General features: G+C 56.2%; 1 protein-coding gene across 1 annotated transcript; it reads left to right on the forward strand.

Moving 5' to 3' along the window:
* Positions 1 to 2,686: 2,686 nt before the first annotated feature.
* On the forward strand, positions 2,687 to 5,676 carry LOC114071985 (myosin light chain kinase, smooth muscle-like). The gene is made up of 9 exons (XM_027909890.1): positions 2,687 to 2,771; positions 3,094 to 3,184; positions 3,311 to 3,514; positions 3,741 to 3,958; positions 4,369 to 4,492; positions 4,574 to 4,726; positions 4,872 to 4,992; positions 5,074 to 5,164; positions 5,484 to 5,676. The coding sequence occupies exons 1-9, from the start codon at positions 2,756 to 2,758 to the stop codon at positions 5,657 to 5,659; spliced, it is 1,194 nt and encodes a 397-aa protein (XP_027765691.1). The 5' UTR covers positions 2,687 to 2,755; the 3' UTR covers positions 5,660 to 5,676.
* The last annotated feature ends 6,298 nt before the right edge of the window (positions 5,677 to 11,974 follow it).

Genomic DNA, 11,974 nt, shown 5'->3' on the forward strand with positions numbered 1-11,974 from the left:
TCCCAGGTCCCCCCTGTCCCCAGTGTCCCCTTTGTCCCCTCAATGTTCCCCTTGTCCCCCCCAAACCCTCTGAGTACCCCACTTGTCCCAGTGTCCCCTGTGCCCCCCAATTCCTCTGTGTCAGACCCAGGACCCAGCGAGGTGACCCTGTCCCCTGCCCCACATTATCACCCACAGCTGAGCCCTGCGGTGCCACCATTTATTTGTAGGACCTACAAAAAAAAAGCAGAGGCAGCTGAATCTGCACAAAAGGCCCTGACTCAGCCCAAAGCAGGGGTGGGGGCTGTGCAGGGGGGCGTCAGGGTGAACAGGGGGGGGTCCCGTGGGCACCCCACGGGCAGGTTTGGGATGGTGGGGGGAACCTGGAAATCCCATCCCGGCCATGCCAGGGGCTTCTCCGGGGCAGAGGGGGACAACTTGGACATCCAACACATGGATGTGAGTGCTAATGATCAGTTAATTAATTTTATAAAGCACAAGGAGAGGGTGTCCACGGTGGGTAATGAACCACTGGGCATTTTGGATGAGCCTCATTCCCGAACCCAAAAGCAAAGGCATGGGACAGGGCAGGGGTCGGTGGCCCTTAAATGAAGTGCTGTCCATAATGAGGCTGGAAAATCCCAAAGGATGGATGGATCCACTCCCTAATCCCTGGACCAGCATCCAGCTTTTCCTGATGTTGGTGTCCCATGGATGTGATGCTCCATCCAGAGGGGATGCAGCCCCCAAGGGATTCACCTTCCAGCCAAGCGCTGCAGATCCCCCAGATCCCAAATCTTTGTTCCCTCCTGGCCTTTTTTTCCCTGCTCGTTTTTCCTCCCGTGGCCGGGAGCAGCGTCAGGCCAACACTGACATCAAGTGGCTGCCGGGATCCCTCGCTTTTCCCGGGCCTCATCCTGCCCTTCCCTGCGCCGGGAGCAGCCCCAGCACCTCCCTCCTCCTTCCCGGGAGAGGGAGCAGGCGGGTGGGGAGCGCTGCCAGCCGGGTCTCCATCCATGGCCGGCCGGGATGCATCCATCCAGCCGTGCTCCATCCGCCCGTCCCCAGCCAGGCCACCCCCGTGTCCTATCCTGTCCCCAGGAGCAGTCGATATCCCAGCGGGATCGAGCCGAGCGCCGAGCCGGGAGCGTCCACGCTCATCCCTCACCCACGGGGACCCCCCTGCCCGCGGCACCCCCGGCCCGGGCTCTGCCCCGCCGCGGGCAAGGGCAGGGTGACAAAGGCACGGCGAGGTCGTGGTGGCCCCGCCACCGCCCGATTGTCCCCGCTCCCCGCCCGAGGCCGCGGACTTTGTGCCGAGCGCGGGAGCGGCGGCGGGGACGGGGCTGGCGGAGCTGGCACGGCCCCAAATCTCTGCTCTGGACTGCAGGTAACCCCGGGGTGACACCCCCGCTGGGATTACGGCGCTGCCCCGCCGATGTCGGGTCGTGATTCCCAGGTCTGGGCTCAGCCCCGGGGGGAAATCACGGCGTTATTCGTTATTCTCTAATTTGTTATTCAGCAGGGGAAGCTGAGGCAGAGTGGCCACACAGCCCTGCTTTTTGGGGGGGATAGAGGCTGGAAAATCCCATTTTTTCCTGCTAAATCGCCGGGCTGGAAGGCCTGGAGGAGTTTTGTAACTCCCCGTCCACCTTCATCCCGGGTTCAGGGAACCCGGAGCTGAGCTCCCCTGGGAAAGCTGAAGCCCAGGGTGGGGAAAATGGGATATTGGCTACAGGTGGAGCTGGAATTAGGGGGGCAGGTGTGGGTGCTCAGCCCCTCCGCGGGAACCCACCCATGGGTGGGAAGGGGGCGGGGTGTGCTGGGACTGGATTTAACTCCCGGGAGCCGCCAAGCTCTGGCTCCGTGCTGGGAGGGCAGAGCAGGGTTGGGCTTTCTGCCCTGTAATGAGGTGTGTTGGGTCTCTGCAGACCCCCAGCCTCGGGGGTTTGTCTGGCTGAGCCCCCTGTGTGGCACATCTGTGACCCTGCCCGGTGCCAATCAGAGCGTTGGGGGCTGTGGTTCAGGATTCAGGACACGGTTTGGGGAGGGCTCAGCGCTGCTGGTGGTTGTTTATCCCCCAAGTCCGGAAACGCTCCGCTGGGAAGGAAAGGGAGGGGGGAGCTGGGGCTGTTCCCAGCACCGGAGAGGGAGGAATGCCCTTGGTTCTGCCCCAAGGCAGTCCCACATGTGTGGTGGCAGTTGTCCTTGACCCCCAGCATTGTCCCTTCCCTCCCTCTCCAGCTCCCTGCTGGCTCTGCAGTGACTGAGACCTGCTGGTGGCCTGGGACAGGAGGGACAGGCCAGTGCCAGGTCAGTGCTGTGGCTCTTGGGGTGGGGTTTGGGTGCTGCTGCCTGGCACCCTTGGGTGTCACAGGCCTGTCCTCCCAACCTTCCCATGGAGGGGACGTGTAAGGAAGCGCGTCCTTTGCCCTCCAAGTGTGGTTTTCCTGGGGATTTCCTGGCTGATGCAGGACGGGGCATGGGAAAAACATTGACTTGGAGCCTGAGGCCCTCCTGGAAAGGGGGCTGTCCTCATGCAAGGAGAGACCTGGCTTGAAAATTTGATTTGGTCCCTTTGGGTTCACCAAGATGGACCTCTTGGTTGGGATGGGGAGTGTGGGTGCAGATGGAGAGGTGAGGGTGGTCTCACTAACAGGGAGAAGGTACAGGAATCCGGGGAGCAGTTGGAGACGTGGCCATTGTCTGCCCCTTGGGGACACATCCAGCACATCCTGACTGTGCCAGCACCCTGTGAAGGGCCAGTGACACCAGCATGTCCCAGGAAGGAGGTACAGGGGAGCCCTTTGTCCCTGGGGAGGCACAAAGGACCCCAGCACTGGTGTGACCCTCTGTTGTTCCCCCAAATCAGCACCAACCTCCATCCCACCCTGGCCCTGTTTCTCTTTCATTTCTGATCCTGAAAAGCACCTTTCACCCCAAACCTGACTTGCAGGGTGCTGGGCTGCTCCAGGAGCTCCTGTAGCAGCAGCTCCTTGTCCCCACCATGTCCCCTCTGCACTGCGTGGGGAGGGTGCTCGGTATGGATGGAGGGGGAGGGCACAGAAACGAGCACTGGGGGAGATGTACAGGGGGCCATGCTCCATCCTCCAGGAGCTGAGGAGGCCTTTGAGCACTGTGACGTGGTCATCAACACCCAGGACAAGGTCTCGGATGTGTACACGCAGCTGGAGAAGCTGGGAGAGTAAGTGTGGGGGGCGTCCCACATCCCCACCGCCTGGGGATTGTCCGTGGCTGTCCATGCACAGCCCTGGTGGGATGCAGGGGGCTGGCGGTGACTCCTCCATCCCTCATCCTCGCCCTGTCCCAGGGGGAAGTTCGGGAAGGTGTACCGGCTGCAGGAAAAAGCCTCCGGTAAAATCCGGGCTGGGAAGTATTTCCGGACGCGGACGGGCAAGGAGAGGGAGGCGGCGCGGGCAGAGGTGGAGCTGATGAACCTGCTGCAGCACCCCCGCCTGGTGCAGTGCCTCGCCGCCTTCCAGGGCCCCGCAGAGCTCGTCATGGTGATGGAGTAGTGAGTGAGGGGGTGCTGGCATGGTGTGGGGGTGGTGGGGACACTGCCGGGCTCTGCCAGGGTGAGCAGCGAGGGTGGGGAGGGGTCCCTGAGCCACGGGGTGCTGATGCGGGATGGAAGGAGAACCTGCAGACCGTGGGTATAAAGGGTGGTGAGATGTACCCAGAGCATCAGCTCTCGGGGGTGGCAGACCCCAGTGGGGTCCCCAGCCCCTCGTTGTCCCCAGCGTGGCAGGGGGGGAGCTCTTCGAGCGCATCGTGGACGACGACTTCGAGCACACGGAGCCCAGCAGCGCCCAGTACGTGCGGCAGATCCTGGAGGGGCTGCAGTTCATGCACGGCAGGGCCATCGTCCACCTCGACCTGAAGCCCGAGAACATCGTCTGCGTCAGCCCCGACAGCCACCGCATCAAGATCATCGACTTTGGCCTGGCACGGAAGCTGGGTGGGCAAGATGGGGGGTCCTGGGGGTCCAGGGCAGGGATTGTCACCATCACAGGGACAGGATTTGGCCCAGAATGTCAGCCAGGGGGGTGGTGTCCTCCTGCCTTGGTGCCACCAAAGCTGGCCCTTCCTGGTGACAACAAGGTGCTCTGGGGAAACCTGTGTGTCCCCAGCCCTGCTGCTGAGGTGGAGACCCCCAAGACCCCTGTGCCTGTGGGTGCCCAGCACCCAGAGGTGCTGTAAGAGAGCACCCAGACTCATGATGGCTCCTGGAGGGTGGCAGCTCCACAGGCACAGGGGCTCATCCACTGGTGGGGGTTGGTGTGTCACTGGGCTGCTCCAGGGGGGACCCATGTCCATGTCTCCTGGGGAGGTCCCAGACAGACACCTGCCCCTCCATCTCCTCTGCAGCTCCAGACACCCCCGTGAAGGTGTTACACGGCACCCCTGAGTTCATGGCCCCAGAAGTGGTGGCCTTCGAGCCCGTGAGCTTCTCCACGGACATGTGGAGTGTTGGTGTCATCTGCTACATCCTGTGAGTGACCTCCTGGGAGCAGGCAGGTGGGGCTGGAGGGGAGGCTGAGCCGCCACTGATGCCCTGGGGCCACCTCTCCAGGCTGAGTGGGGAGTCCCCCTTCCAGGGGGACACGGACATGGAGACGCTGAGCAACATCACGGCTGCCCGGTGGGACTTCGAGGAGGAGACCTTCTCCGAGATCTCCCCCCAGGCCAAGGACTTCATCAGCCAGCTGCTGCAGAAGGACCCCCGGTAGGACCTGGGGGTGGAGTTGGGTGGGGGTTTTTTTGGGGTGCTGAGGGGGGAAGTCTTGCGTGTGGTGGGTGGGGGGGGTTGCTCTGTGCAGCCGAGGGTCTGATGGTGGAGCAGCCCCCCTGTGACCACCTGTCTGTCCCAGGCACCGGCTGTCCAGTGCAGGGGCTCTGCTGCACCCCTGGCTGCAGCACCCCCAGCCCAGCAGCTCCAAGGTGCTGTCCAAGGACAGGATCAGGCAGTTCCTGACGCGGCGCAAGTGGCAGGTACTGGGAGGGGGGGTTGATGAGGGCGTGGGATGGGGGCGGCTCTGGGTGGGGCTCAGTGTTCCCTTCTCCTCCCTGCAGAAAACAGGGAAAGCCCTGCTGGCCCTCAACAGGCTGACCCTGCTGTCCCAGAGCCTGGAGAGGAAGGTGTCAGAGGCTCAGGATGAGGAAGGTGATGGTCCCAAAACACCCCTCAACCCTCCTCCCTGCTCTGCCATCCCCACCTTGGGCTCCTGGGCAGCTTCCCCCTCCTTTGGCTCCAACCTGCCCTGGTGCCACTAAACACCCAGGCATGTTCCCACAGCGGCATTTCTGCTCCAGGACCCAAGGTTCCTGCTCATCCTCATCCTTCTGGGGCAGCCTTGGAGTGGGTGGATCCAGCTCTGGTTGTGACCCAGATCTCTCGGGATCCAGAGCTGATCCCCGTGGGTGCCTCCAGCACAGGAGGGAGGTGATGACTCCTCATCATTCCATCTGCCCCTTTCCCACAGGCCTGGGCTGCAGCCCCCAAGAGGAACAACCCTTCACAGCTCTGCCCACACAAGGTCCTGGTTCCTCAGAGCTGCTGACAGACCAAGAGCAGGAGGAGGGGGGGAGCACTGCAGCCCCAGGGGAGACAGAGAGCAGTGACAGCATGGCCGTGTCACCCTCCTCCTGGACCACCTAGAGCAGCTGAGGAGAGAGGAGCAGCTCCCAAGGTGACCCCTCCAGCCTGTGGTGGATCCAGCCCCCCTCTCCTGTGGTGAGCTCTGGGGTGCCACAGCGTCCCTGTGCTGGTGTGGGGACAGCTGTACCTGCTGTCCCTGCAAGGAGCCCGTGCTCCTGTCTCTCCATGGCCACCCAGGCTTGAACTGTCACCAATAAAGCACCAATGATCTCTGTACTCCCTGTGCTGGTCCTTTCCCCCCAAAAATCAGTGGGAGGGGTGGGAAAAAGCTGTGTCCCTGCTTTGGGAGCTGGTATCAGGCTCTTCCCCCCCTTCTCCTCTCCAGCAGTGATGTTGGGGTGGCTTTTGCAGCAGCCCTGGGTGTCCCTCGGTTGGGTCCTCCCTCATCCTCCAGGGAGGTTGGGATTGTGTCCTGAGCCCACAGAAACCAGGATGAACCCCAGGGCCTTCTGGTCTCTCCATTTCTGGGCCAACCCTGGTACCAGCAGGGCTGACAGGAGCCCAGGACCTGCTGTGGGAGCTCCATCCTCAGCCCAAGGAGGCAGCTGGGGAAGAACTGGGGGTCTGGGAGCTCTGGAGAGGATCAGCCTGGACACTGGGCTGACCAGGAACTGTCGGTGGGGTCCTGGGCTGCAGGATGTGCTGCCAGCAGATTTCAGGGGGATCCTTCCCTAATTCAGCCCCGGTGAGGCCCCCCCTGGGCTGGAGCCCCACCCCGATGAGGAATGTTGGGGAGAGCTGGGAATGAACCTCAAGAAACACCTTTTTACTGGTGATAGAGCAATGAAAAGGCCCCTCCTGTGGCAGCTGGGCTGGGGGCTGCTCACAGAGGGGCCCTGGGTGGAGGAGTCCAGCCCTGTGCCCACTGCCAGGGGGCAGCTGTGACAAATAATGCACAGCTTTCACTCTTCCTCCTCCTCTTCCTGGGCAAGGCCACCAGGGGGGAGGAGGAGGAGGAAAGTGTCATTTTTATTAAACAGAACCAATGCACCCCCCCCCTTGTGGGGGACTCCTGTCTGAGAGCTGCTGTGGGGAGGTGTCACCTCCCTGTCCCCTCGCTGTGGTGTCGACTCTCCAGCTGACAGAGCGTTATCAGCGCCCAGGCCTGACTGGAGTTTTTGTGGCTGAAGGCTGTTCCTGTTAATAATGCCCATGGCTCTGACCACGGGAAGGACAGAGGGCTGTGGGGTGGCAGATTGTCACAGGCCCTGCCTGGGGGTCTTGTCTCTTGTTGGGAACAGGAGATGGAATTTAGGAAGGGACTTAATTTGGAAACTGGTGTGTGGACCTCCTGCTGGAGAAAGAGGAGCCCTTTGGGGACCCTCTGGAGAAAAGGAGGCTCAGGGAGAACCTTCTGGCTCTGCAACTCCCTGACAGGAGGGGGGAGCTGGGGGGGGGTCGGGCTCTGCTCCCAGGGAACAGGGACAGGAGGAGAGGGAACAGCCTCAGGCTGTGCCAGGGGACACGATATCCCAATATTGGATGTTGGGAAAAACTTCTTCATGGAAAGGGCTGTCCAGCCCTGGCACAGCTGCCCAAAAAAGGGGAATCCCCACCCCTGGAGGGCTCTAAAACCCGTGTGAATGTGGCACTTGGGGACACAGGTTAGTGGTGGCCTTGGCAGTTGGACTCTGATCCTGGGGGGGCTTCTCCAACCTGAATGGTTCCATCATTCCTTGCAGGGTCCAACAGCTGGCTGAGACACCTCCTGACAGAACTCACCTGCTTCCTCTCCCTCCTGTGTTTTCAGCAGGAGATGTGGATTCTCTGCTCCGAGAGGGAGAAGGAGCTCCTTAGAAACAAACAAACAAACAAACAGAAATATTCCGTGTTCTACCCACAGCTTTTGTTTTCCCATCCCAGAGTACCAGAGGAACCCCTTCCACACACATTCACATCCTGGCTTTTGCCCGCTCTCTATCCCGTGTTTTCCTCCTTACACAGATTCCAAACCCCTCCCCTGGGAGCCCTCTGACTGTGCTCAAGCTGCAGATGATAAGCAAACACCAAGTTGCTATAATCAATCCCTTGATGAGCTATTTACCATGTGACATTACCAAAATATTTCTGGTTGGGAATGATGTTTATCTTCCTCTGTTTTCCAAACTCCTCACAGGCCCGAAAATCTGAGTCCCAGGACTCCAGACATGGAGTTTCTTGCTCTAATTCTGTATTTTATACTGTAAAAAAACCCTTGATTTACCTTCAGAAGGAGCCGATTTCCTGACAGAAGGCACATTGTTCTTCTCCTTCTGCTGCTTCCCATGGCTTAGCACGTTAAAATGTGCAATTCAGGAAGGAATGAAGAGTGGAATTATACCTGGAACTCATTACAGCCACTGAGAAATTCAGCAGCACTGAAAATAGAATTCTAATCTCAGCATCTCAGAGGCGAAGGAATTAAGATCTTGGTCCTTCCATCAAGACAGACCCTTGGACTGACCTTCACTTCAGGCACACAACTTCAGAGTAGGTCCTGAAAAGCTCAGGAATCCTCCATGGAGGGAGAAAGGATGAATGATGCCCCCTGGAGAACCTTGGGAGGTGGTTCCCACCTTATCTCAGGTACCCCCGGGGTCCAGCTCCTTGGAGGGATGTGAGGTGGGATCAGTCAGCTGTCTACACACCCTCGAGCTTCTGCAGCCCAATCCTGTAGTTCCAAGGGATCTGATAACCCTGGACTTACCCTGGGATGCACAGTGTAGGTCTGGGAATGCTTGTTTGGATGAGGGAATGTTGCCTGGGTAGCTCCAACATCAAAAAACTGTTTGTTTGCTTGTGGTTTTTTTTTTTTTGAGGACCTACAAATTCAGTGGAAAAAATAAAAAAAAAAGCCCAGAAAATACAATGTCCAGCTTGAGTGTTTTCCAGGGAGTGGAAATTAATTAAGAAAACAAACTGAAATCAGCCTTAATGTAAAAAATGTAGCCCTGGGCAGATACTGAAGACGATTATTTGAATTTGTCGTTTCTAGAACGGTTTTTTAAAGGACTTTTATTGCAGGGAGTGAAGAGCCCTGGGGTGATTTGAGTTGTCAGATAAAACCTTCATGTATCAAACACCAGAAAAGTGGTGAAAGGGAAGAAGACACGAGACTAGGAGGACCTGGTAGGGACAAGGACGTGGTGGTGACAGATGCAGGGGTGGGTCAGTGGAGAGAGAAGATGCTGCAGGAACATCAGGAACGCCTGAGTCGTGATGCTTTCACCCCTCAGCAAAGCTCCCCAGGTGAAGGGGACACCCTCACCTGGGTGTCCTCACTTCCCAAAGGTCCCAGACAGGTTCTGAGGGGTCAGGAGGCTCTTTGTGGTCTCAGGAGCTCAACAACCATCACCCCAAGGTGCAGCACCCAGGGGAAGGGCAGAGAAGAGTCATGAAGTCCCCCCAGCCAAGTGACCACAGCTGGTTTGGGTGGTCTCCAGTCTCTGGAGACATCCCTGTGCCTGGGGTTGGCATGAGGGGTGGGCAGGACACTCTCCCCACCCCACCCTGGTATCACTGCTACAAGGACTGCCCTGTCCAACCGGCACCAAACACCTCCAGCAGCCCAAAATCCAACCTCAGCTCTCCTCACAGCTCGGTTCTGTGCCCACGGGAACCAGCAGAACCCCAAATCCCCCATGGATGGAACAGCTCCCCGTGCCAAGGGGGGCACAGGCCCCGTCCTACCCAGCACAGAGGCTCGTGGGTTTTTTTTTTTTTCAGAGCCGACTCTCAGAGCCTCCACCCCCCCCGGCAGCCCTGCCCGCGGCCAGGAGATGGTACTGTTGGGCTGGTCCTGCTCCTCCCGCCCATCCCGAGCTTCGCCCGCCCCTTCTCACCTTCCCCAGCCGAGGGCAGGGAGGTGTTGTCGGCGTGGGCTCGGGGAGCTCTGGCTGCACTTGGGTTTCATCCCAAACAGGTCACCCAGAGAAGCTGTGGCTGCCCCTGGATCCCTGGAAGTGTCCAAGGCCGGGTTGGACGGGGCTTGGAGCCACCTGGGACAGTGGGAGGTGGCCCTGCCCATGGCAGGTGGGAGTGGGTGGGCTTTGAGGTCCCTCCCAACCCAAAGCATTCCATGGTTTTATGATCCTGGCATGCAGCTGGATGCTTGTGGGGGTCCCAGACATTGGGGTCCCCTCTGCCCGATGGCAGAGCCTTTCCCCAGTGTGGGACAGCTCTGGGTGCAAGCCCTGGTCCTACACATGGTCCTGGTGACATCTTCCCCACTGAATTCCCCTCTGGGAGTTCAGCATCGGGGTGGCTGTCCCCGTCCCCACCGGGCATCACGAGGCCTTCCCTTAAAAACCCGGCTCAGGGAACGAAATATTTAATGAAACGCTGAAATATTTAATGGAACAAAGACCTTTAAACCACAAAGTGGAGCTTTGGAAAACGAGAGCAACCCCAAATGTGGGTGACCCCAATTTTGGCGTTGCTGAGCTGCCCCGACCTCCCCGATGCCCACAGGGGATGCAGCGTCACTCAGGGGGAACCTCGGGAAGCGGTGGCGTGTCCCCCACCTGGAATTTGGGGTTTGCAGAGGGCGGGAGGGGGTGGCAGAACAGGTCTGGCACGTTCCCCTGGTCCCTGTGGTGCCGAGGGCCAGGTCTGACACCTCGGCGGAGCTTGGGGGACTTGGAGATGCCACGAGAGCCAGGCCAGGAGTCTGGAGCATGGGGGATCCTGGGGGTGCCGGGATCCCCTCCGGATCCATCGCCCACCCATCACTCAGCAGACGTCCCCTCACATCTGAGGTTTGGGTGAGTTCTGCCAAATCTCAAAAACAATCTCACGGGATGGCACCGAATCTCACCGAATGTTGATGAATCTCAACAAATCTCACCAAATTTCATCAAACCTCACCAAATCTCACCGAATATGGGTGAACCTCCCCAAACCCCAGTCAGTCTCACCGAATCTCAGCCACTCTCGCAGAATTCCACCAAATCTCAGTAAATGTCTCCAAAGCTCACCAAATTTCATCAGACCTCACCGAATCTTGGTGAAGCTCACCCGGCTTTGTCCCGGCCTGTGGCACAGCAGGAGCATCACGGGCTGGAAAATCCAATCAAATAAATAGTAAATAAATAATAAAATTAAATAATTAGGATGTTTCAAATAGAAGAAAAATAAAATAATAAACGGTAGGAAATCAAAGTGTAAATGAATTAATAAATTAAATGAAATGATAAATGATATAAAACAAAATAAAAATAAAGTGTATAATAGAATTGTAACAAATTGTTATAAGATAAAAGGGATGTAAAATAAAAAATGAAATGAAAAAATAAAAATAGACATTTTAAAGTAAAAAATGGTAGAATGAAATGAGACTGACGTTAAATAATGAATGGAAATGTAATAAAATAATAAATGCATAAGTTAAGAAATAAAATAAAAATTAAAGCAAAAATTAATTATATAAATGGAAAGTAAATAAAAATAAATAAAAATAAAATAAATTTTAATAAGAAAAATAAGGCAAGATAAAGTAAAATAAAGTAAGATGAAGGATTAAACTAAACTAAACTAAGGTAAAATTAAAAAAGTAAAATTTATTTTAAAAAATAATAATAAATAAAAGAAATTAAAGGAAAATTTGAAAATAATAAACAATAAAATAATGAAAAGCAATTCAAAATAATAAAGTAAAATTAAAAATTTTAAAAGAACAAAAGATAAAATAATAAGTTAATCATAATAAAATAAATAAATAAATAAATAAATAAATAAGATATTATAAAATAAATAAAGTAAAATGAGGTAAAATAAAATAAGTAAAGGTTAATTTTAAAAATATAAACAGAAGACATTAAAATAAATATTAAAATAATAAAAATTGAAATATTAAATAAAAATTAAAATATTAATAAAATAAGAAAATAGAAATAAAATAAAAATAAAATATAAAATAGAATATATAATAAAATATCTATTATAAAATGAAATAAAAATGAAATATAAAATAACATATCAAGTGAAATATCAAATGAATCTGAAATGAAGTATAGCACACAGGCGGACTAAGCCCGGCCGCAGCAGCGCCGCTGAGCTCCCTCCCCGCAGCCGGGGCAGGTGCCGGGGCCGCCTCTGGCTGCGGCCGGGGCGGGGGGGTTGGAGGGGGGGGCGGGCTGAGGCGTTTATAGCGCGATAACGCCCCGGAGAAGTTGCAAACGCCGGCGAGCGGCGGCGGGGACGGGCGAGGACGAAGCTCGGCGCGGAACCGCAGCCGCCCCGCACCGCCCGCCATGGGCAACGCGGCCGGGGGGCTGGAGGGGGGCGCGGCGGGGCGGGAGCCCCGCGATCACCGCCCGCAACCCGGGCCCCCCCCCG

The sequence above is a fragment of the Empidonax traillii genome, unplaced genomic scaffold, assembly GCF_003031625.1.
Source record: "Empidonax traillii isolate 1590-97213 ecotype Southwest subspecies unplaced genomic scaffold, ASM303162v1 scaffold2495:size42636, whole genome shotgun sequence".
NCBI classification, from domain to species: Eukaryota; Metazoa; Chordata; class Aves; order Passeriformes; family Tyrannidae; genus Empidonax; species Empidonax traillii.